Source organism: Rhinolophus sinicus, linkage group LG05 (assembly GCF_036562045.2).
Source record: "Rhinolophus sinicus isolate RSC01 linkage group LG05, ASM3656204v1, whole genome shotgun sequence".
Classification (NCBI taxonomy): Eukaryota; Metazoa; Chordata; class Mammalia; order Chiroptera; family Rhinolophidae; genus Rhinolophus; species Rhinolophus sinicus.
Window position 1 is genome coordinate 76130057 of NC_133755.1, and position 25190 is coordinate 76155246.

General features: G+C 47.6%; 1 protein-coding gene across 18 annotated transcripts in view; it reads right to left on the reverse strand.

Moving 5' to 3' along the window:
• Positions 1-24180, reverse strand: part of KANSL3 (KAT8 regulatory NSL complex subunit 3) — a 35855-nt gene extending 11675 nt beyond the window's left edge. For 15 of the 18 annotated variants that reach the window (XR_012496477.1, XR_012496478.1, XM_074332546.1 and 12 more), the window contains exons 1-14: positions 24105-24180; positions 22867-23132; positions 20005-20175; positions 11336-11426; positions 11031-11216; positions 6157-6288; positions 5803-5919; positions 5465-5566; positions 5290-5361; positions 4184-4258; positions 3863-4020; positions 1982-2045; positions 1391-1591; positions 1060-1216 (exon numbers count right to left, since the gene is read on the reverse strand). Coding sequence is in view for 16 of the 18 variants with exons in the window: in XM_074332546.1 (XP_074188647.1) it covers positions 1060-1216; positions 1391-1591; positions 1982-2045; positions 3863-4020; positions 4184-4258; positions 5290-5361; positions 5465-5566; positions 5803-5919; positions 6157-6288; positions 11031-11216; positions 11336-11426; positions 20005-20175; positions 22867-23081 (1741 nt within the window). In the remaining 2 variants the exon portion in view is untranslated. The other 3 variants (XM_074332548.1, XM_074332541.1, XM_074332547.1) reach the window with 3 other exon arrangements.
• Between the last annotated feature and the right edge of the window lie 1010 nt (positions 24181-25190).

The following is a 25190-nucleotide window of genomic DNA, read 5'->3' on the forward strand; positions in this document are numbered from 1 at the left end:
CACTCTGGGTCCTATTTCAGACGCAGATCACTGATCAGCCTTCCAGAACGCCTTAAATTAACGACTACCGTAATCATTCCTCCGTTAGCGCCGCAGACCACTGGCTCTCTCTTCATCGAGAGCCTGAGGGAACACCACTGGCCACCCAGAACTTGGCTCTGGCCACCACTCCCCAGATCCAGGTCACAGAGCATTACGTGGGCCTGCGGCCTGGCCTCTTTCTTGCCTTCACAGATCACTCGCACTTTGCTCCTTGTCAGCGTCACTCTGAAGGGCGACCTCCTAAGAGGCCTGGGTTCATGTCCTGCCCCTCGGCTCCACTAAAGGAAACACAGGAAGCACGCAAGCCGATCAGCCCCCTACATCTCTGCGTCCCTCGCCTTTACAGCCTCGGTCCTGACCCTGATGACGCGCTTCTGGACACAGCCCACACCCGCGCTGAGGCCTCACCTCAGGGCCGCTCAAGTGGATCAAAGTGGGGCCAGAGTGGAGCCACCGTTTCTCTCCCCCCACATTCTTACGTAGCACTCACTGACCGCCAAACTCTAATCTTAACCACACAAATATTTCCAAGCCTAATCTAAACCCTACCTGCAGAGACCCCTGATAAACCTCACTGGAGTCACAGTGTGGAAATCTTAACTCTTCAAGGACAAAACAGAGAAAGCAGGAGTCCAGCTGAGTTGCCGTAGAATCTGGTGAAGCAGCCAATCACCTGCCAACATGATGTGTGTGTGTGGGGGCCGGGCAGGGCCTGATCCGGTTGCGAGTTAGGCCAGCACGTGTGTAGTCAGTGCACCGAGCCCAGGGGCCCAGAACGCCAAGGCAAAGCCATCCCCAGTGGGACGATGCAGCCCCACTCACACACAGACCTCTTGTGGTGCGTTACCCCGCACCCAGCCCTTGTACTCGTGTCGACCTAATTCTGCCTGGGCAGAATATAGGAAGCTGCCTCCCACATCCCCTGGAGAAAGCTGATACCAACACTTGCCAATGGCCACATGAAGTCAAGTGCAGAGGACAGAGCCCGAGAAAGGCCCCTGGGCCAGGCCCATATACCTTGGGCTTGCTTGTGGGTCAGCACAGCTTCCGTCCGCTGCACGTGTCTCTTCAGCAGCTGAGCACTCCCCATCTGACTGGACTTCTGGGCAGAGGCCACAGTGGTGACTTTGGTCTTGGGACTGGAGGTGGGGCTGCTGGACACACTGGAAAGATCCTGAGCAGGGGAGTAGGACAAGGGCCGAGCCGCTGTTGTCTGGGTCAGGAACTCTCCCCCGGGACCCCACAGGCCCACAGCACTGGCCAGGTGCACAGGTGTCCCCAGGAAGTGGAGGCGGCAGCTCCGTGGTCCTGGCTCTCCAGCACAAGTGCCCCCTCCCTGCCACATTACCTCCGAGCCTGACGGGGAGGCAGGCAGCCTGGCAGCTGGCGAGGCAGGTCGACTGCCTCGCTCGGGGACCTCAAAGGCCAGGTCTCTGCGGGCCATGTCCCGGGCCTTCTTCTTCTTCTCAGCATCCTGGTCCCGAGGCTCGGTGCCCACATGCCCCTCAGAGCGAGTGAGCACGCCAGTCAGGAAGTCCACGATTTCATCCTGGTGTAAAGAGGGATGGACGCCTGAGCTCATCTGGAGAACAGGGATCTTCCCGACAGTTCTGCCTAAAGCTGATTTGCTCTGGCGCTGGCGTCAGAGCGGCCAGTCCCTCCCCTCATGCCTAAAGCAGGAGCCCCTGTGAGGGGGCACCCAGGTGGCCGTGCGCCCCACACCCCCAACTCCTTCTCCTGGTGCTCCACCCACCTCCTAGCTCGTTCCTCGCCTCCTTTCTTTCCCTCTCTCCCCCTTCACTGCTTATGATTCAGGGTTACTGGAGGCCCCGGGGGGCACCCCCTTCCTGTTTGGAGCCCAGAGGCTGCTGCCGACGAGCCAAGGCTAAAACGGCTCCATAAAGGACACTCAGCGAGGAAGCGCGCAGCACCGGCGTACCTGGATGCACCTGTCCACCATGCTCTGAGTGAGCCCTTCTGACTTCTTCTTGGCTTTGCTTATCCTAGGAGACAAAAAGGAGGCAGTGCGCACTTTCGGGACGCGCATGGCACCACGTGGAGCGAAGGATGGGTCTCTCTTCTGTGTCGGGGGTGTTGTAGGCCCAGGAAGGACTCCGTTAGCCCTCAGGCAGCTGTCACAACCTCTCTGAACCTTAGTTCCCACATCTACAACACGGGGACTCGTACGCCTTACTCATGAAGTTGGGGGGCTGCACAGAACACAGCTCCAGGAGTCCCAGAGCTATGGCCTCACAGACTGAAGTCTCCCAACATGGGCCCAGACCCCAAGATCTCTGTGTGCTGTTGAAATGAGATTCACAGGACAGGAGGAAAAGGGGTCAAATGCTAGTTCTGAAGGGTAAGAGAAATGCCTACAGCTGGCACCACTGCCCTCTTTGAGAGCCTGCCTTCTGACTGCAGGGTGTGGGCAGAGAGAAACAGGGCACCATGTGACAGCGTGGAACACGTCCAGAGCCCCCAAATTCTGAGACCCCGATATACTGGTTATTGGTCTCTGACCGTGTGTAACACCCCATTTTAGAGATGAGGACAGTGAGTCCCAGAGGGTAAGTGATTTACACGAGCTTCTTAGCCAAGGACCGAGGCTAAATGGAGGTTCGGTTTTCAGTCCAGTGCTCTGCGCACCATGCCAACCTGTCCCCTAAGCAGCCTCACAGTGGTGGCCTCACTGTCCCCGTCTGTCTGAACAGCATGAGAGGTGATGCATTTACAAGAACACATGGCCCCGAACATCCAAGGACTAGCTTCCATGCCCACGAGAAGCTGTCAAACAACCAAGACCAAAAGGACTTCTCCCAAACGCCTCTGGGTAAGAAACCCACAGACAGATGTGAGCAGGTACATGCTTTAAGCTCTCTAGTTAAAGCACACAAATGACTGAACCGCTAAGGGTGCACATATCAGAAAAGGCGGCCCGATACATGACACAAACTCTTTTTTAGTACATTGCATGAAAACGGAACTGAAGGCCCTACAGGCAGCCAGACTTTAAGGAAGAGTGTCCAGCTCAGTGACTCAGGGGCCTTCTTAAATCCCTCCCAAACTCTGGCTGTTCATACTCCAAAATATATAAAAGGTATTTGATACAAATACGATCTGTGTTCACATTTGTCCTTAGTAGGAACAACACGCAAAGAAATGCCTATCCCAGTGAAACCATGATGACAAAGACTATATTTACAGGGTCTCAAAGTGTCTTCTCCCCACAAGACAGCTACTAATTACAAAGGGAAAACAGTAACTTTATGGTGGAGAAACCTGGCAGGCGCCACCTTAACCGGTGATCAAGGTCAACATCACAGTGATAAGACGGGTCGTCAGGTATCCCATGTGGGTGCACGCAGGGCACCTCCCCTCTGTGACATTCCTGCTACAAACGTTCTTCTCCACCATAAGAAAATGTTAAAAACCTAACTTGGGGGACAGTCTACAAAATAACGGACCAGAAGTCTTCAAAACCATCAAGGTCATGAAAGACGAAAACGGACTGAGGAATGGTATCAAATTAATGGAGGCGGAGGAGACATGACACCAATAGCAACTGATGAAATCTGTCTCTGGATTAGATGATAGTATCAGGTCAAGGTTCATTTCCTGACTTTGAGAATTATACGTTGGTTAATATTTGGGAAACCCGGGTGAAGGGTATATAGGAAATGTTTGTACTAATTTTGCAACATTTTACAAATCTGAATTAGTTAAAAATGTAAATAAAAAAATTTTAACGCCCCTTTTCAGGTTTAGCCTCACAGGCATCTCTCCAGCACGGCTCTCTCGCAGCCCTGTGGGGCCCACCCACCTGAGATTATCATCGGCTCCCCCAACCACCACCAAGCTGTTCTCAGCCCGAATCTTCTCCCGGAAGTCCTCCATGGCTTCAGGGTGACACTGCAGGGAATTCTGACCAATGACAAAGAGGACTGGAGTCTTCATATCCAAGAGGGGGTCATCCACATCCTGCAACAGGCACAGGGCAACGATTGGCTGAGCGCGGGCTGCCGGGCCGGGCTGGGCTGCTCAGGGCAGTCGGCGGGGTCGCCGCTGTCTCCTGCACGCCAGCCTGGGTGAGCCATGCGCTCCTTACACTCACCGCCCAGCTACCAGCAGCGCCCAGGCTTACCCCTCTGGGGCCATCCACAGTGAGCAGAGGGAAACCAAGGCAGACAGCTGCAGTGACGTACTCCATCACCGACACCTAGACATGACAGAACATTCTGTCTCAAGGTCAAGTGCTTCATCCTACCCCGAGCCCAGCGAGTGCCATCTCCTCCTCCCATCCTAACCCCCAGGAGAACCAGCCACAGCGGCAGCAGTAATGGCGCAGCGCACAGATGGGCTGTTCTATAAGTAGCTGCCACCTGGAGAACTGGGCCTGGACCACAGGGTTGTAGCTCTGACACTTCCATCCCAACTCCAGGCCAGAGGCCTCCCGCTTGCCTTTTCCTCCATGTCCAGCAAACACAACCAGGACACAAATGCTGCTCTTCTCCCTTAAATGAAGAAATCGCTCCCTTCTCAACTTAATGGGTAGCTCCCAGACATCCCAAATTTCTTAGAACAGTCACTAATGGAGTCCTGCCGTCCTGGGACCAGGGTCATGAGGAAATGGCCTTCTGTCTCATGGCCCGAGACGTCATACTGACCAGACCACACAAAGCAGCACAGACTTCGCTGACTGGATTTGCTTGAGAATTGGGGCTCTGGACAGGTCAGAGACCCTTACACAAACTAACATACACACAAACGTGTGGAAAATAATAAAGAAAAGATTCCTTGATGACTCGGAAAGGGACAGGACAGGAAATTCCAGGCTAGTAAAAATTCTGCCTGCTGAAATTGTTGTTTTGGTTGTTTTTTAGGTGCGAGAATAGAACTTATGTTTGGGGGGGGAGGGAATTTTTTTCCCATAGACACATGTTGAAATACATGTAAATGAAATGATACGTTAGTTGGGATTCTCTTCAAACTATCTGTAGCGAAAGAAAGTGGGTAAGATGAAAATGTCCAGATCATGAGTTGATCACTGGTAAAGCCGGGTGAGGGCCCAAGGGCTTTTTTACACTAGTCTGTGCCCCCTGTAAGTCTGTTTTGTCTTCTAGCGTTTACAACGTAATCATGTAGGTGCAGCAGCTAGCACAGGGTCTGCAGCGAAGAGGGGACTCCGTGGTGACTCTCAGAGCCGTCTTTTATCCCAGGACAACCTCCAAGGAAGTGGGCATGACTTACATGACAGGCCACCAGAGCTCCTGTATTCCAGCCAATCAGAATGACGGGCTTGTGGGGGAAGTGGCTGTGAATCTTTGTGGGAAGAGAGAGACGACAGTAAGCCAGGAGGCCGCCGCTGGCTGCAGAGCCAGCCCAGAGGCTGGGGTGCCGCGTGCACGCCGGCCGGGGCTCTCACCTCCAGCACCTTGCTTCGCACAGCCCCGATCATGTGCTCGAGACACTGCAGAACCCCGACCCCACTTCCACTGCTCAGCAGGTGAGTAGCGACAGGGATGACCTAATGGAAGGAAGTGGCAGCCACGCCAGCAGAGGTAAGTTTCAAGTCTTCTCTCAGATCTGCTAACTACCCTAAACCTTCAACTGGGCTAAGCACCCTTCGAATTCCAAACAAAACAGAAGCTGGGGAAGCTCCACCTCTAAGCTCATCCACTTGGACCCCCTCTGCATTGTCTGCCCAGCACCCCAAGACGACATGCCCACCCAGGACAGAGTTCCTCTGGTCCCCACACATGCCTTGCCCAAGCAGGACAGCTGAGACTGCCAGAAGCGGTGACGGCGTGAGGTGGGGAACACAGAGCTGGAGGGCCCAGAGGAGGCGATGAGGATGAGCGGAGAGCCCGGGAGTTTGCTCTGCGGAGAAAGAACCCGCCGGAGAACGGGAGTGAAGTGTCCCTCCATGAGACCCCAAGTGTCCCCAGACCTTCCCATCCCAACCAGTGCTGATCTGCTCATGAAACTATGTTAAGACTATAACAACCAGTTATTAATGGAAAGTTAAACAAGCCACTTATCCCCCTCCTGCCAAAGTTCTAAGACCAGATTCTAGACTCCATAGGCCACGGTGAAGTCCTGAGCTGTGCGACTTACCGGTTTGTTGTGAGAAAGCACCCCCACCGCAGGGTCCCAGGGCCTCTTCAGCAGGAGGGACAAGGCCTCAGCTCCTGCAGCCCCCGTCTTCGTGTTGGACGACACAAGCATCCGGTCAATCAAGGTAGGGATCTAGAAGCCAGGAAGAGCAAAGGTGCTTCCAGTGCGAAGCAGGAGACCTGCCCACCAGCAGCAACCAGGCAGCAGCAGAGTCCCACTGTGAGCAGACAGACTGCGGCTGTGCCTTCACACCTCCCTCAGGAGCAGAGGTGCAGGCCAGTGCGTGGCTGAAAGGTGAGCCTCCATCACTAAAGGCAGATGGGTATCGTTCTTTGGAAAGACACCTGGTGATAGGCATCAGGAAACTCCCTTCTCAAAAGGAATCTACTTCTGAGAACCTTTCCTAACAAAATATAACACACACACACACACAGCAGGGAGTTTGGAAAAAGACAAATTCACTTTCAGTAACAATCAAAAAGTGGAAACTACTTAAATGCTTATGTAAGAGAGTGGTTAAGCAAATTATCTACATGATTAGTTATTAAGGGTTAATTTTAAATGTTTTTAAAAATTTGTAATAATGTAGGGGCATAATTTTGCTAAAATGTTCAAGGTGAAACAAAGTATAAAATTATCTCCACTCAGGAAAAAAATATTAATATGCCAAAATGTTAATAGTTCTCTTTATGGCGTCATGGCCAACAGACATGTGAAAGATGCTCAACATCACTAATCATCAAGGAAATGCAAATTAAAGCCACAATGAGATAGCGCCTCACACCTGTCAGGATGGCTGCTATCAATAATTCCACAAACAACAAATGTTGGCAAGGATGTGGAGAAAAGAGAATCCTCATGCACTTTGGTGGGATTGCAGACTGGTGCAGCCACTATGGAAATCAGTATGGAGTTTCCTCAAAAAATTAGAAATAGAACTACCTTATGACCCAGCAATTCCACTCTTGGGTATTTATCCAAAGAAATCCAAAACACTAATTCAAAAGATATACGCTCGTATGCACCCTTATATTCACTGCAGCATTATTTACAATAGCCAAGCCATGGAAGCAACGTAAGTGTCCATCAATAGACGAATGGATAAAGAGGTGATACATATGTACAATGGAATATTACTCAGCCACAAAAAAGAACGAAATCTTACCATTTGTGACAACACGGATAGACCTGGAGGGTATTATGCTGAGTGAAATAAGTCAGACAGAGAAAGACAAATACCGTGTGATTTTACTTATATGTGGAATCTAAAAAACAAAATAAACGAACAAACAAAACTGAAACAGACTCATAGACAGAGAATCAATGGCTGCCAGATAGGACGGGAGATGGGGGATGGGTAAAAAAGGGGAAGGGATTAAGAAACACAAATTGGTAGTTACAAAATAGTAACCAGAAGTGACTGAGGAAGAAGGAAGGGAGTTAACACTGGATAGCAACCGCACTTTTATGAATTATTAGTACTTGTTCAATGACTTCTAAATTCATTGGCGTTGAATTTAAATGAATTTAAAGAAGCTGAATTTAAACCCGTTGTCAACCCTATATAACCCAGTTATTAGCCTAGGACACACTATCGTGTCTAGAACTGACCAATATGATCTGAAGTAAGTTTGAAAGTTGTTCATCTTCTGTGATGGTCTTTCGATCTCTAATCCTTGATCATATGTCATACTTAAAAAGCCATCACCTAAATCGATTTCCATAAATTGTTTCATGAAAATTTTCTCTTTTTCTATAATTACACAATTAGTTATTGGTGTCTCCTTTCTTCAAAATTGCTAGGTTATTCTCAGTTCTTCCCATAGTAATTATCCTCCTACTTGAAAATGACAAAACTCTTATTTACTTCTCCAAATAAATTAACATCCTTTTCATAACTTTTCTTAAACTGATCCACTTTTTAAATCTTTCAATCATCTATACTGCTCCTATATGCAAAGGCATATTCTATTATCTGGGATATAAGGTTCTCACCAAATTACGATGTTGAATGACTCAGACTGCAGCTGGGTTCTGAAGGCTATTGGTTAAACGCCAATAAACTGAACGATTATCTGAGTCACAAAAATAAACAAGTTCTGGTAAAACTTTGAAATCATCAGGGGAAAGGAGTTAACGTATTTTTCAACATGTACTACATCGCTCTTTTCTGATACTCATCTTATTTTTCAGGTGTACAGTCATGCTCTGTTTAACCAGATGCATGCCTGGCACACACTTCTCCCCTTAATAACTATTAGTTCTGCATGGCTGAACCTATCAAAAATGATTGGAGAGAGATGGGGTGACAACATTGGAAAGAATTTCCTAAAAGGTTGTGAATTGTGCTTCAAAAGTAAGGCAGCAAATTGACTCTTTCTCTCATTAGGAAACCAGTCTATCCAGTAAAATCGGTGTCTTTTATTCACTAAAAAAAAAAAAGTCACCGGGATGGAAAGTACAGACAGCATAAGAAATATAGTCAATAAGATGGGGTACTAGACTTGTGAGGGGACCACTTCATAAGTTATATAAATGTCTAACCACTATGTGGCACACCTGAAACTAATATAATATTGGAGGTCAACTGTAATTTAAAAAATCATAAAAAATAGTTAACAACAAAAGAATGTGCGGGGCTTATTCTAGGCACAGATGGCCTGAAGTCGGGGTTCGAGTAAGGGAGGAGGACAGAAGGCTAGATCCAAGGCCAGGGCCAAACTGCACAGGATCTTCACCGCAAACTGGCCATTTCTTTGTAATTTACTCTACAACTCTATGCCCCTCACCACCTTGAGACACAGGATATGATCTGACTAGACTCTAATAGCTTTTATCCAGCAGTAGAGTGCACTTCTGAAAGGACAGAGCCTTGAAACCCACGTTCTGTCAATACAGAAGACTTAGAAATTATTAATCAGTAGCCCTCTTCTGTGCTGGGAGCTCGGCTGACTGAGCTGACCGTCTTTCCCGCACTGCTTCTCTCAGCAGTGAAGAGGCTGGGTCTGTACCTTCTCTGCTCCCTTCACGGCGGATCTAATGGAGGGGCCAGGCCAAGAACAGGAGCCAATGCCCTGCATTTTCATCCAGCACGCACACGAAAAGTTGTGGGAAACAACCAAAGTACTTCTTGTGACTCTGTGTCATGGGCAGTGAGAGTCTGACGGTAGAGGGACCACTGCTGAGAGCACGGCCTCTCTCCGTGTGCCCTCCGCCATTCCCACTAACACACACTACGACTCGGCAGGCGGCTGGGCAGCCACTACTGTGCGCACTTGTGGAGTGCCACCAGACATCCGTGACGCTCATAAAACCTGGACGCCACCTCATTCACTTGGGAACATCCAGGCAGCAGCTTAAATGCGGAAGTGGGGCGAGGGGAACTACATCGCAGCCCTGGGGCTGTGCGAAGCAAGGAGTCACTAGAGAAGTGGGACTCTGGGCACACGCACCCCCAGCCCACACGCGCCTGTGTGCACCTCTCCCACGGAGACAGCTAAAATGACTGAAACACTCTCTGTCGGGGTGCTGTCTTGGCCCTACACCCCACCTGTGCCCAGGCCCACCTGCCATTCACCTCCTGGGCCCAGGAATCTGCTTCAGAAGAGGACAGGGGACGTCTGGGCTGTCTATCCAACAAAAAACAGGCTCCATCAGAGTAGGGGCATTTCTGTTTTGCTCACCTCAGTGCCTGGCACATTACAGGTGCAAAATAAATTATCTGTTGAATAAATAAGTTAATGTCAAATTTCCTACCTTGTATACATATCATTCATGTATCTAGTCCTGAGTTTTGTTTTATTGTGCACTAAACCAGTCTTCTTTTGCTTTCAAACAAACTCAGCACCCTTCAACTGAAAAACAGGTGGGAAACAATGAGTCTGAAAATTGGGGGGATATGACTGGGGGAAGCTGTTGGCCAGGCAAACTATAGCAACAAGATGGGCCAGCTTCCTGCAAAGGAGAAGAAAGAAAAAAAAGTTAAGAACTGAAGCAATCCAAGTTGTCTGAGGCTGTTTTGTATCAGAGCAAACTAAAAATTTCAAGAACCCATGACGGCACCACTTACATCATCGTAAACCATCATCGTAAAGCATGGGCTTACTATGGACCAAATGTTATACCAAGCATTCTATCTGGATTAGCTGATTTAATTTTCACAAAAATCCTAGCTAGGTGTTAGATTACAGAGAAGGGAACTGAGACACTAATGCAGGTGACACAGCCACTTAGTGACGGCAGTAGGATCAGCCTTGAGCACTCCATTCCACCACCCTGAACAAAGCCCAGGACAGTAACTGAAATCACAACAAAGTAGAATCATGAAGAAAAACAGTTTAACTTTGTGGGATACTATCTCAGTGAGAAAGCAGAGAAATATAAGGATACGTTTTACAGAGAACTATTAAAGTCCAAGTATTGCTATTGAAGGTTCACCCGTGATGACAGATGGAGATGCGACCGGCCCCCCTGCATGGGCACCTCCCCACCCCCGACCCCTGCACTGAGCACACGGCTGCTTCTGTCTGGCCCCTTCTCAGCACTCCTCCCTGGTAAACTCTTCATCTTCTCTGTGATAATTCCTTTCTCACCTCAGAGGTGACTCAAACCACAGCTCAGGACTGCAGAGGTTAGAAGTGTACTCTGGTTTTCAGGCCCCACACCTCATCCTGGAGACAGTGGGGCCGAAGATGTTTACACCAGACGAAGACATGAAATGACACCACGTCTCCCATTTTCAGTAGCAAACCTGGCAGATTCAGCCATGGCCTCCAGGCTGACCTGGCAATGACCTTGTCCAACCACACTCCCAGAACCCCAGCAGAGGCAGGCTACCCCAGGACAGGGCAGACGCCAGTCATGCACAGCCTTACCTTCCCTTTCAGCGTCTGCAAAGCATCTAGGTAGGCTGCTAGCATGGGCAGACTCAAGGTCTCCACCAGAGTGGTGTGCAGCCACTGGGTCAGCTTGGTGTCCCAGCTCACACTCGCCAGGGCCTGCCGCACTCTTCTCGCACACTTGTCCACAGCCACGCGGCGCAGCACCGGCTCGTTGCAAGCCTGGAGTGACAAAACGTGAGGGCCACCTTGTCAGGAGCTGGGGGTGGGGGGACACATCAGCCAGCCATTGAGGCCTGAACTAGGGAAAGCCCACCACAGGCAGCTTTCTGGAGCCTCACCCCTTCGTTGGCCAAGCGGGCAAGCCGGTCAGACTGCAATGCTTTGAGGGTCTTGTTGAATAGCTTGTTCTGGGCCACTGTCCAGCCCGTCCTGCAAGAGAAACTCCAAGGAGTTAAAGTTAAACCCCAGATGCTCCCCACGCATGCACACTGCACAAAGGTTATGCTATATCTTTTGCTGCCACTACGAAACAGGGCAACTCGAAGGCACTTAGTCCGAGACCACTGAGCTAAAGCACAGAGCCAGCCCCTGGTCCCAGCTCTGCCGTGGGGCCACCACAGCCCTGCAAGACAGAACCAGTCACAATGGAGTCTTTTGTGCCAGCCAAGCTAATTATTCACCTGGCAGCTAAAATAATACATTAGTAAATGAAAGCATGGCTCTATTGCAGACATACTCGAATTTCACATAAAACGGCAGACAAGATGAGCAAGCATTTTAGTGTACTGAAACCTCGGGCTAAGATAAGAGGCCTACTTAAATTAGCTTCAGGAACAAAAGTAGAACAGAAAAACAGCAAACCAAGTGGCTATTCTCCCGCTCCCTAATATTCCACCCCACACTAACCTCTCTCCCTTTTCCACGGGTATATTTTTTCTGTATATCACACAATTATCAAATTTACTTTTGAATGTCTGTTCCTTTAATACTGCGTCAGCCCAGCACAGGCAGCCCGTGTGCACTCCTACCCTGCTTGTGGCACGTGTCCTCCTCCAACCCAGCTGGAAACCCCTATTAGAAACCTGTCTCACTGCTGTCCCCACACAGTGAGGCGCAGCTTATTAAAGTCCCCACCACCCCATTCCTGCCAATTACTCTGATACCCCAACTCTGGCAGTCATCTTCCTAAGGACACTAAGAGAAAGGTATAGAAGACACCCAATCAATATTTGTTTACCAAATCTCCCAGCCGTGAAAATGACTGGGTGATTAGATTACCTTTAAAAACTCTTTTAAGTGGGTACCAGACCTGAACAAGAATGTGGAACGAAACCAAGGCAGCATTTCAAACCAGTGGGGATCAAGTTAGTGGGGCTGAGACAGCCAGGCGCCAACTGGAAAAAGAATCCCGGACCCCTACTCACCACTCTGCACAGCAATATAAATTTCAATTGGTACAAAAAGTTAAAGATCAAAAAATAAAATTACTAAAATTCTAGGAAAAAATAGTGATGTCTACCTATCTACCTAAGAATGAGTAAGGCCTGTCTAGGTATGACCTAAAAATCTAGAATCCATAAAACAAAGATAATTTAACTATGTAAGAATTTCAAACTTCCGTAAAGGAAAAAAATAAAGATCATAAATAATGGAAAATTAAGTGCCATTTCATTAAAATAGAAAATTAAGAAAAAGAGAAAATACTCAAAACAAAAACAGTGGGCAAAAAACATGAAAAGGCACACAAAAAAGTATAGTCAACTCCATTCAAACTCAAACACAGAAATCAAAATAATAAAACATTGTTTCATCTACCAAATGAGTAAAAATTAAGTGTGTTTCACCTACCAAATAAGTAAAAATTACTCTGTGTTGTGAGGGTATTGAGAAAATAGGTCCCTCCATACTTTGTTGCTGGAAATATAAATTAGTACAACCTTTTGGAAAATCACTTTTGGGAAAAAAAATCAATCAAAAAGCCTAAGTCAGATCATGTCACTCTGCTCAAAGCCCTCAGTGGCCCCAGGCTTCACAGGATTGCAGCCCCACCCCCAGCATGCTCCAGCATCACAGCCGCCAGTCAGCCATTTCCTCTGCCTGGAACAATGGCTCCCTCTTCACCTCCTTCAGGCCGATGCTCAGAAGTAATTTTCCACGGAGGGGTCCCCTGACTCACCCCTATTTAAAACTGTCAACACCCCACTCTGACCCCAGCTTCCCTGCCCCCTCTCCAGCCACGTTCTACCCAGTGTATGTATTGTTTTGTTGGCTCCCGCTGCTAGAATGTGAAGGCCAAGATGGCAGGGACCTGTCGGTTTTAAGCGCTAGATCCCACGCCAGCCTGTGCAAGTGTCTGACACACAGTAGGGACTTGAGCCAGTATGGATGAAATGTGTGCATCCGCCATTCTAAGTCCTGTAACAGCTGAGCACACTCAAACCCTCCCCTCCCCCACATGGAGTCCATGGGGACCGAGCAGCTGGACTCTGAAACGTGACTTTCCAGTGACTGAGTCGAGCCCTTCGCCACACCAGGTAGCCAAATAATGTCAATGCCTCTTACTTTACAGCCGACTGGCATCCTTCCCATCACCCCCCACCAAGGAGGTACCTGTTTTGTATAGCTCCTCTCTCTAAGAACACTGAGAGCATGGCCCAGTCACTATGTGAGGGGGACAACTACCCTCTGTAATTGACTCTGTACAACTACCCCTTGGAGTAAATACCCTCTAGAAAGGAGGAAAAGAATGGTCCAACTTCTTCTCCTGTAAAATACAATCTCCAGTTTTACAATCGACCGAAGCTCCATGGTCCAGGAGATACTAACGGGGGCCAGGACTCCCACCAGCTCTGCAGCAGCGACCTGGCCGTGCGCCCTCGTCTCCTGTGTAACAGCCTGGACGAGATGCTCTCGAAGGTCCCGCAGCTGAGCTACGCTTATGATGGAAGCAGCAGGTGCGAGAGCTGTTCAAGCCCGCAGGCACAGGTGCTTCTCCTTTCCTGGCCACACCACAACCTTTCTTAACTCCAAAGCGCCCACCCTTTCCTAACGCACTTGTCGGTTAGAAGCAGTCTTAGGTTTTTGGAATTGTCCTTTTTCTTTTTTCCAAAGATTGTATTGGGGAAGGAGAACAGGACTATATTGGGGAGCAGTGTGTACTTCTAGGATTTTTCCAAGTCAAGTTGTTGTCCTTTCAATCTTAGTTGTGGAGGGCGCAGCTCAGCTCCAGGTCCAGTTGCCGTTGCTAGTTGCAGGGGGCACAGCCCACCATCCCTTGCGGGAGTCGAGGAGTCAAACCCGCAACCTTGTGGTTGAGAGTCCGTGCTCCAACCAACTGAGCCATCTGGCCACCCGGGAGCTGAGCGGCAGCTCATCGACTTCATTCTAGTTGCGGAGGGTGCAGCTCGCTGGCCCATGTGGGAATTGAACCAGCAGCCCCGTTGTCCAGAGCTCATGCTCTAACCAACTGAGCCACCCGTCCGCCCCTGGAATTGTCCTCTTTCTTATTTTCCCCTAGTTCTCTTGGCTTTTTCCTGCTACTTCATCAGGATCCAGTCTGGTTTTGTTGCAGTTTAATATTCAGAGATTTTGTACTTGAGAGACAGGGAGTGGAAGCTTCAACTCAGTTTCGGGACTCAGGATACCCTGGGACCAGGAGGTTTGTGGGAAGCAGCTGGTTCACATTATTTCAATGCACAACACACACACACACACACACACACACACACACACACAGAGTCGTATCTCTCTTATGCAGACTGAGTCTCGGGTGGGCCTGAGGGTCTGGGGGTGATGCCAGGAGACCAGGTGGTCGCAGGTGGTTTAACAAGTTCTCGGAGATACATGGATGTATTTCGTATTAATACACTTCTTCGTTTATTGGCCAGTTCTACCGTGGTGAGCCTTTAGGTTGTGTCCCTTTTACTGCTCTTATGAAAAGCCGCAGTGACACCCCTCCTGTCCCCAACACACACACACAGTGACCTTCCTATGGTTGTGCAACTCTGTAGGACAAATTTCGAGAGGTAGAAATGGAAGTTCAAAGGCTACTGTGTTAAAATTTTCCAGTTCCCAGTTCTGTGAAAATAATATGAGTAAAGAACCTGCGACATCTTGAGAGTGGGATCACACTGCAGCCGCACCCCAGGAGTAGTGCTCATTGATAATCAAAGCCTATTGATCACGTTGCAAGCTTTAATGCCAAGGACAGCAAATGAGGTATAATGTACTTACGAAACATAACCTATTTATGAGGCATCAATAGCATTTCCCGTTCTTTATTATATAACAGGATGTTTTCTCCAGTTGTTTTTCTTACTCTATATTTATTCTGAAACTCAAAATGACGGGAGCAAGGGAAATGATGCAAACAAAATGGGAAGGGGGTTAGGAAGCTATTTAGAAATGACTCCCATATGCCAATGACAGCTGAAATTAAATTGAAAAACCACAACGTTGACAGTCTGAAATCCCAGAGAAAGTTCTGGGGTTGTTCCTGGATCAGTAACAAAGTGATTCTAAGAATTGAAACGTTCTCTATATTTTGTCAGCTTCGTGGGAGGCTGGGAAATTAAGTGGGCAGGAAGAAAAATCTGACCCAAGATTAAGATAAAGAGCATGCAAAAGATATAATTGAGGAAAATCTTAAAAACAGGAGACAGAATTTAAATACAAGTCTAAACAGTCTAATAGCTGTTGGGAACTGTGGTGAGTCAATGCGCACCCCCCCCCCGAAACCTATCAATTTTCATGAGTGCAAAAATGCCTGTTCTTCATTTCTTAGATGAGAGCAGATAATCTTATATTCTTGGTCCTCTGACTGAACCTAAGAGGTTTTGATCTCTGGCTCATCTTATCCAAAGCAGCCAGAAAGTCATATTGGTCCTAGAAAAGCCTGATAATTTCAAAGGGAATTATTCTTTCTCTGATAGAGACTAGTTTTGCAAGGGAGACAAATTCAATATTAAAATGTCTAAAGGACTGTTTTTAAAACCAGAAGTCTAACAGAGAAAGACAAAGAACATCAGAGAGACAGTATAGGTCGCACTTCCTTTTTCAGATTATAAAAATACTTTGCTTAAACACCAGGAATAAGAAAGAATAAAGGAGAAAAGGAAAGGAGGGGAAGAAATGAAAGAGGAGAAATAAACAACTCAAAGATCTTGGACTCAAAATTTCAAACATCCAACCTAAGATTGATACACAGATAGATACATACAATATTGAGAAATATAATTAAGGCAAATTCAGAAAAGGAGAATGGGTTTCTTTTGGCTGAATTCAGAGACGTTCTGATTTCTAAGATAAGACAACCTGCTTTAGGACACTAGACTCTTTTACTGAAATATTGGAAATGTCCTAAAATCCATTTGAGCAATGCTGAGATGTATCATGTGTCAGGAGTATTTTGTTGAATGTCTTTCAAAAGTTGTGCATCTAATTAAACTTGGCATTTGAGAAACATTTGGAAAAAAAAAGAAAAAGTTGGTCCAACTTCTTCAGGACTATATTACTACTTCAGTGAAATGTAAATCGTTCTCAGTACTTCTCTGAGTCATATGACCTTGGCATGCAGACATAGGAAGATGGTCTAGACCAGAGGTCAGCAAACATCCTATAATGGACGGGGATAGTAGATACCTTAGTCTGTGGGCCATGTGGTCTCTGTCATAGCTATTCAACTCTGTGGTTGAAGTACAAAAGCAGCCATGACAACACCTAAATGAATGGGCATGACTGTGGGCCAATAAAACTGCCTGACAGACACTGAAATTTAAATTTCACGTGTCTTCCTTTGAGTTTTTCCAACCACTTAAAAACATGAAAACCATTTTTAGCTCACGGGCCGTACAAAAATGAGCAACAGGCCCGATGTGGTGCACAGGTCACAGCTTGCTAGCCCCTGATCTAGACAATTTGATTGGGTATGAGGAATATTTAAACATTCACAAAGTATCAGGCATTACCAGCAAAGTTCAGAGTCACTTGTTTTGGGGGGAGGGGAGTTTTATCTTTATTTTCTATATACAGAGAGTTATCTCAAGGCAGTTTCTACTGAAATAATTAAGAGGGAAACACAGGGCACTCACAAAGAAAATTAAGTTTCTGACTCCACTGATAGATCAGTAAGCTCTCTGAGGAAAAACAAATCTCTAGTCCCATAGCCCATGAGTTCTTGATGTGGGAAACTGTAATTGTACATGATTTTATACAGGAAGAACAGAAGCTGCAATTTAACAGTCAAGTCAAGGTGGTTATAAGCAGAGCAGAGGGAACTGACTGCAAGCCCCAAACAGGCTACGGATCCAGAGTTCGAGGACAAGATCATAAAATGATGACTTCTGAAAGTGAAGCCCGTAAGTATCACCAATGAAACCAGCTGTGTGCAAAAGTGACCTACCTGAAGAGAGGGTTTGTAAGCCTGCTGCTAATGAGAGAAGGATGCCTCCAAAAACCTCATCAGATACTAAAAAACAATCTGAGATAAATGAGTACTAATTAATCACATCAATCCGTGGCAATGTCATAACAGAAGGATGGAGGTCCTTATGGAGAAAAACAGGCCAAAGATAAGAATGTGGCCTGTTTCTCTACAGGACTGGGAAGGTGAAGGCATGCCCTGGTCCACTCTTGCTCTGAGGAAAGATGGGTGCATCCGACTACCCTGCTGCAAAAGGGGGCCATCCACTTCGGGACTAGGATGGCTTCCCAGCCTCCTCCACTGAGTCAGCGCCCTGGCCAGGCCACCCAGTGTCCCTTCTGCTTCGCAGCAATCTCTCTCCTTATAAATTAAAAAGCTGGTATTCATATGTATGAGTCTCTGACAACTCTGGTAAGTACAGAATCCCCAAAAACCTCTTGATAATGACCATGGGTCACCTGATAAAACCTTAATGCAGTTCTCCCAGGCAGTTTCTGAGACTACACTGAAGACACCACAAAGGGACACATAACCGTGTGGGGCCACCTTGTTCAGCCACCACTAACTGGTCTCTTTTTACTGCCCTTGAGGAGAGGGGAGGAGTCGAGAACACTGGGCTTTGGAAGCGGACACATTCCTGCTCCATTACTTCCTACCTGAGGTTCTTCACCTCTCCGAGCTCAGTTTCTTCACCTTGTAGAAGAGATGAAGAAGGGCTCTACCTCGAAGCTCCTGTGAGGATTTGGAGATCAGGCCCATGACCCACTTGGCACGATGCCTGGCACCTGGAAAGCACTCGACAAATGGTAGCTTTTTGTTCCTACCGCTGCCACTGTGTTTCCTTATTCACCGTTCTGCTGACACCGAGCCCGGGGATATTCTGGTAGCTGATCTTCACTCACAGCAGAGTTTCCCTCCTTATTGGAAGCTCTGGACAACATGTCCCTGTTTAGGGCACAACGTTAATTCCAATTCAAGATCCCAAACAACATCTTCGAAAGCTCTTCAACCAAGGTGTGGGGCTGTTCCTCATTCAGTAGCTGCGACCTTGAGGGCACGAGCACACCTGCTCCATCTCATCCCCTGCTTCCGCCCAGACTCATGAATCATGACAACTGCCTGCAACTTTCCTACCTTTCTTCCTAACAAATGTCTTCTTTCTCTGCCATTATTATAAAACAAGAGCTCTCCAACATTATGGCAAGTGTGTAAGGAGATAAGTACAGAGAGAGCCATCAGGGAAATGCAAATTAGAACCACAATGACAGGTCACTTCACACCCACTTTCTTTCATAAAGAAAAAGACATAATAACAAGTGTTGGCAAAGATGGGGAAAACTGGAACTCTCTTACAGTGCTGGTGGGAATGTAAAATGGTGTGGACCCTTTGGAAATCAGTCTGGACATTCCTCAGAAATGAAACATGGAGTTACTGTATGACCCAGCAATCCCAGCCCTAAGTGTACATGCAACAGAACTGAAAATTTGTGTCCACACAAAAACAAGCACATGAATGTTAACAGCAGCATATTCACAATAGCCAGAAAGTACTAGCAACCCAAACACCCATCAACAGATGAATGGATAAACAAATGTGGTCCATTCGCACAACGGAATAGCACCTGGAAATAAAAAGGAATGACGTGCTGACTCACGCTGCCACGCGCACGAACCCTGAAAACAATCTGCTAAGTGAGAGAAGCCCGACACAGGACACGTTGCAAGATGGTATTCATGTGAAATGTTCAGAACAGGCAAACTGAGCGGCAGAAGGTAGCGGTGGCTGCCAGGGGTGGAGGGACTGGGAAGTGACTGCTAATGGATAGAGAGTTTCTCTTTAGGGTGACGAAAACGTTCATCACGTCGTGGTGACGAATATACTAAAATGTACACACTAAAGAAGTGAATGTCAATGGTATGGTATGTCAGTTCTGACTTCATCAAGTTGTCATGCAGTTAAATAAAAAATAAACACATGTTTGCCAAATGAACAACAACAGGACTTGGAGAGGAGAGTGGAGTCCTGGGTCGGTAGGAAGCACGGGAACAAAAGCAGCCAGCAGACTCACGAAAAGGGGCCAAAGCGTTCCCTCAAAAGCAGACCACAAATCTGTTTTTAAAAACCACTCAAATCAAACATGTTAGCTTTGCAGGTGACTCCAAAACATTTTCATTACTCTAGTTGTAGACCACATAAAACAGTTATCTTACAATTGTATTTTTATTTAATGGTTTTCAGGGATTTTTTTGTAATCTGGCTAACTCCCATATCATATCTTACTATATAAACTACAGAGTTACTCATACCTATCAAATTTAATTCGCTTATTTATTCAGTAAATGTTTACTAAGCCTACTGTATGCCAGGCAGGGTCCTAGGTGTCAGGGATGCACCAATGGCTGCGACGCAAGCCCTCCTGTCCAGCAGCGCACTGCATAGTGAGCTGACAGTCAGCACGCAGGGTTAGAGCACTCTGTGTGGGTGCAAATGAAATAATGAACGAAGTGCCCAGGAGTGTGTCTCAGTGCCAAGATGCCGCAGCACGTCTGCTGTGCAGGGAACACTAGCCCTGAGGAGCGGCCTACCTGTTGACATGCTCCTCCCAGTCCTCTGGTGGGGGAGGGGCGTCAGCATCCGTCCTGGCGAAGATGACATGCCGTTCACACTCGTTCATCACACTGCGTGCCTTCTGATTGTCGTAGAGTGGCACAGGGGTTGAAGTGACTGTCTCCACGTCTATTGGGACATCTGATTCACTGTAAACAAGCCAGAAAATAGGACCAGGCCACACGGACTTTAAACAACACAAGTGTTTAATGACCATCTGGTTGCCAAAAACATCTCTTTGATATAATCAGCTTTAAAGCATGATAAGCACATTATATTCACAAGAAAATTATGATCCAAAGTCATGTTTCCCACACTTGTTCAGATCTCTGCCCTCCGACACGCTTACGTGCGGGGGGACACAAAGTCGTTTTAAAATGAGTTTATGCAAAAAATGACAAACAGCTATTTTTTAAAAAAGACAAATACATTCCATAGCAAATAGTTGATTGCCTAGATGTACTTTCCAATACAATAGCTATAAGCCACACGCAACTATTTAAATAAATAAAAATTAAACAGAATTAAAAATTCAGTTCCTCAGTCACGCTAGCCACATTTCAGGTGCTCAAAAGACATAAATGGCTAGTGGCTACAGACACAGAGCGTTTCTATCATTGCAGAGAGTTCTGTTGAACAGTGCTGGGCTAGAGCTTTAAATTATTCACACAAACTTCTCCTTCCACTAGCAAGTCAACAGGTAGTTAATTACATGCTGTAAAAGCCTATGATTGTCTAAGACAGAGCACTTGGAATGGAGACACCTTAGCTATTTAACTCACTGTGAAAGGAGCCTACAATGAAACAACTAGAATGGACAGCTGAAGGAGCTTTCATATTTTAAAATGTTGTTCATGAAATTCTAATGCCATAAGGGTCCTTTATCACCAACTCTGTCACCCAAAATACTTGCCAATCAAACCGGTTTAATGGCTGTCTGCCAAACATCACCTTTAACTTTTGGACCTCAGTGACCCTACTGCATCCATTCCCAAGGGCTGGAATAATCACATGATTATGAACTGAAGTGAAATCATGAGCAGCTAGTTTGGGTGTTGGGTGAAAAAGCTGATTGTCTTCTCTGGACCAGACAGCGGGCGAGGCACACGGACCTGTGTGCCTAAAAGAGCTCTCTGGATTTCACCATTCCGACCTGTCCTCCCCAAGTCATGGCACCATCTAGCTGCTCAAGTCAGAAACCTAAGAGTCATCCTAACTTCCCCTTGCCCCTTAATGCTGGCCCCTCTTTGCAATTCACCACAGCAGGTCCAGTGGATGACTCTACCTATGAAATGTACCTCAAGGCCACCCATTTTTCTCCATCTGTGCTATTGCTGCCCCTATCCAAGCCATCGTGATTTCTGGCCCTCATTACTGCAATGGCCTCCTAGCAGGTCTTCTCTGTTTCACTCCTGCACTATAATCTCTTCAACAAAAGTTCAGTGATCTTTAAAAAATATAAATCCAATCTCCAGCTTAAAACCCTTCAATGACTTCTTACCATTCCTCGAATCAAATTCCTACATGAGGTAGCCTTGCCAACTTCTCCCCCAGCTCCCACTTACACCCCAGCTGCAACCATATTCCAGACACAACAACCTAAAAAGAGTTCCTGGAACATGCCAAACTCCCACTTTCAAGGCCTATTTATGGAGATGGTTTATAAATAATTTTCTAAGTACTGAGAAATAACCAAGTCCACAAAAATCTCACTTTAAACACAGGAGTTTCATGTTAACAAGACGCTATTACATAACTAAGAGAAAAAGATTTCTGATTCTGTTTGAAGGAGCTCACCAGTTATGCCCTGCGCCAGAGGCGTAAGGATTAGATTATTTCCTAAAATCACAGATCCCGTGCCCTGTACAACCAAACAGCCAACTAAATGCTGCCCTCATTGGGAAATGAAATAAAAACCACTATTCTGCACATGATTAAAACATACACATCATGGCATCCCAAGCTCATTACAGCTGAGTAGGGGACCTAAAGGAGCAAAATACAAACTATAGATATTCCCCAACAAACCTAAAACCTGTGCTAAAGGAAAGATTAAACATTAGGTCAGATTACAACAAACAAACAAAAAAAACCTCTTCCCCAAAACAGTTTATAAAATAATTAAGGGCGTGATTTGATCATCGAAATAGAATATATCAACAAATCTTGAAATATAAGTAATCAGAACACCTTAAAGCTCAAAAGAATTGCTAAACAAGTTTATTTAGGCCAAATGTAATTGTATCACCTTTTACATACTAAATTTATGAAAACAATTCCTTACCCTATAATGTAGGCCGGCTGAAAATACAATGAGACCTAAGAAGGTAAGCTCACCCTTGGGTGACAGTTCTGTAACAAGCTAAGGCAGAAAGCAAGGTTTTGGGAATATGCTCCTAAACTGTGTGGGTGAAACCAGGAAAAGAAACCACATTACCAGAAAAAGGTTACTGTTGCCAGAGTTGGAGCAAGCCAGAACACTGGACTAAGAAATGAGTCTAATCCTGGATGGCAGTTTTTAAAAGTCAACTCTTCAGTCTTTTTCTTCACCAGTTAAATAATCCTCTTCAATTTCCTCTTTCCAAACAAGTCCTATTACCTAAGTGGAACAGGTTGTTTGCTTTCCTTTGAACATCTTGCTTTCCTAAATCGTTAGATGTCTTGAATGTTGATGTCCACATATAGGCTTGATATCCTCCCGCTGCTTACCAGAGATGCCTGAATTAAACATCCAAGCCCCTCACACAGTCTCCCACAGTAAAAATCCTCTCGAATCCCCACCATCTGATCACTGCCCAGTTAGGGCAATGGCAGCCCTTAGGAGAGGAGCCCAAACTCACATGGTACTTTCGTGCTGCCTCCGGGGAGTAACAAAGAGTGTGCGGGTGGGCCGAGCACTACTGGCATCTGGGTGGGCACTCCATGGCTTGGCATAGCTATGATCCAGAAAAACCAGGTCCAGCTCTCGCTCGTGCACTGAAAGCTGGAAGAGCAGTGAGGTGCCCATGCGCCGTGCTGAAGTCTGGAAGTCTCTCTCCGCACCCCGGTGGGCCATGTCAGTAGAGAGGTAGCAAGTCAGAGACCCCGGTGTCTGTATGCTAGTTGCCTGAAGTGGAAAATTTCAGTCAATTCAAATAGTCTCAATTTCTTCCAACCTGGAGCATCTCTTATGCTTCTTACTTTTGTGACCCCTCTATCATTCATAATTGAGTATTTATCACACCGCAGACCCTCATCCACCATGGGGAGGGCTCCTGAGATCCCACACCACCTCCCCAAAAAGGCTATGGCACCATGCGTTCCTCCATATTCAATCTCTACAAATGCGTTGCCTGGAAAGCCGAGTGACTCCACTGGTCCCAAAGGCCTCCCACGGGCAGGTACTAAACTAGCTCGGCCAGCGCCTCCATTTCCTGTGTGGGCCAGGAGGGTCCTGGCAAACCACAGGAACCACAAGCACTAACTGTTCCCAAGCTAAGGGTCGCTGTTGCTCCTCGGCACTCCCCCCCTAACGCTTCCCAGGCGTCGCAGGACCAGAGGGGCAACGTGGGCCTCAAGGAAGGAAGCCCCAGAAGGCTCTCGTTTTTGTTAAAAGTTTTGCAACGACTTCATAATACTCTGGAGTTTTAAAAAACACACACGAGGGCTCCTCCCGGAAGCCGGTAACAAATGCCATCCCAGGAGGGCCTCTCCCTCACCCGGGGTGGGCGGTCCCCGCAAACCGCCCGGGACTCCGGCCTCTCCTGGGGGTCTCGCCACTGAATCTCCAAACGGCCCCATCCAATTGGCGGGGTTTATCGCTCGCATTTCGCAGACGAAGGCACCGGCTCAAGGGGATTAAGTGATTTGGCCAAGGTCACCCAGAGTTCGTGACGAAGCGCGGCCTCGCACCCGCCGGGCCTGGCCCGGTTCGGCGCCCGCGGCCCCCGGCCCAACACGCCTGGCCGCCCCGGCCTGGGTTCCAGCCCCCGATCCTCGCATGCCAGGGAACCCCGAGGCCCTCGACGAGTCCCCCGCCTGCTCCGCCCGGGCCTGCGACCCCTAGGGCCCGCCACCCGCCAGGGCGACCCTCCCTCACCCGCAATCCGCGGGCCGCACGTTCGGCCCGGGCCGACTCTCTGCGCGCGTGCGCGTCACCGCCCCCACGCCTAGCGACCAGGTGCCCAGCAAAACGCGGAAGCGGATCACAGCCTGGGAAGGGAGGGGCGGGGGGCGGGAAAACCCGGAATAGATAGCGCTGCGCCACTAAGGCGGGAAGGGGAGAGTCGGGAAAGCAGGGGTATGGGAGGCAAAAAGTCAGCGCCGAGTCCGGAGTCCCACCTCCTGCATTTTCAGCGGGAAAGCGAGGGCCATGGAGGACAGTGGCTTCTGCAGCCCGTGTCTGCTGCCCACACCCCGTTGTTCCTTCGCCCTCCACCTCCCAGACCAGGCCCCCCAAATAGGCTCCAGAAGAATTTACTCTTAAGAAACAAGTACCATATATAATTAAAAATAAAAAGTTTCTGTGAGCCTAAACCTGCTCTAGAAAAACTGAAGTCTGTTAAAAATAAATAAAACATCCAGAACTTTCCCGAGTGCTGCTGAAATGGGATAATGCATGGTACCTGACAAGAACACAAATAGATTTCAAGACGGTAATTACCACGAGGAACCCCCAGAGTGTTCTAGAAGAAGGAAGATTTCCTACAAGGGGGTGGGGTGCTGTCGTGAAGGGGAAGTCACCAGAGGCTGGTTTCTGAAGGACCAGGCCATTGCAGGAGGACTGGAAAGGTTGGTGAGGGCCCCTGCAGAAATAGCAATAGGCCAAATACAGCCCCCAAACCATTTTCCTTTTCCTTCACATTACTTTCTTAAAATTTTATTCCATTGCAAACTTTATACTTGGGAGATTTCATGTAAACATCCAGATTTCTGGATTCTCTTGAAAAATTGGTGGCTGTGGCATCACTGGACCCATCTTCCGGTGGGGTAGGCAAGGGGTCTGCATCAGCTTCACTCAGCAGTGGGCCGCCCGCACACTCACTCGCACAACACCCCCAGGCTAGATTTAAATGCAGATATCCCTGGGATGGAAAACACAATCAGAGGTCAAGTCCAGTCATTTTAGGGTGATTAGGGGATTGGTTCCTTTTGGTTGCCCTACCATGGCAGGAGTGAAACTGCT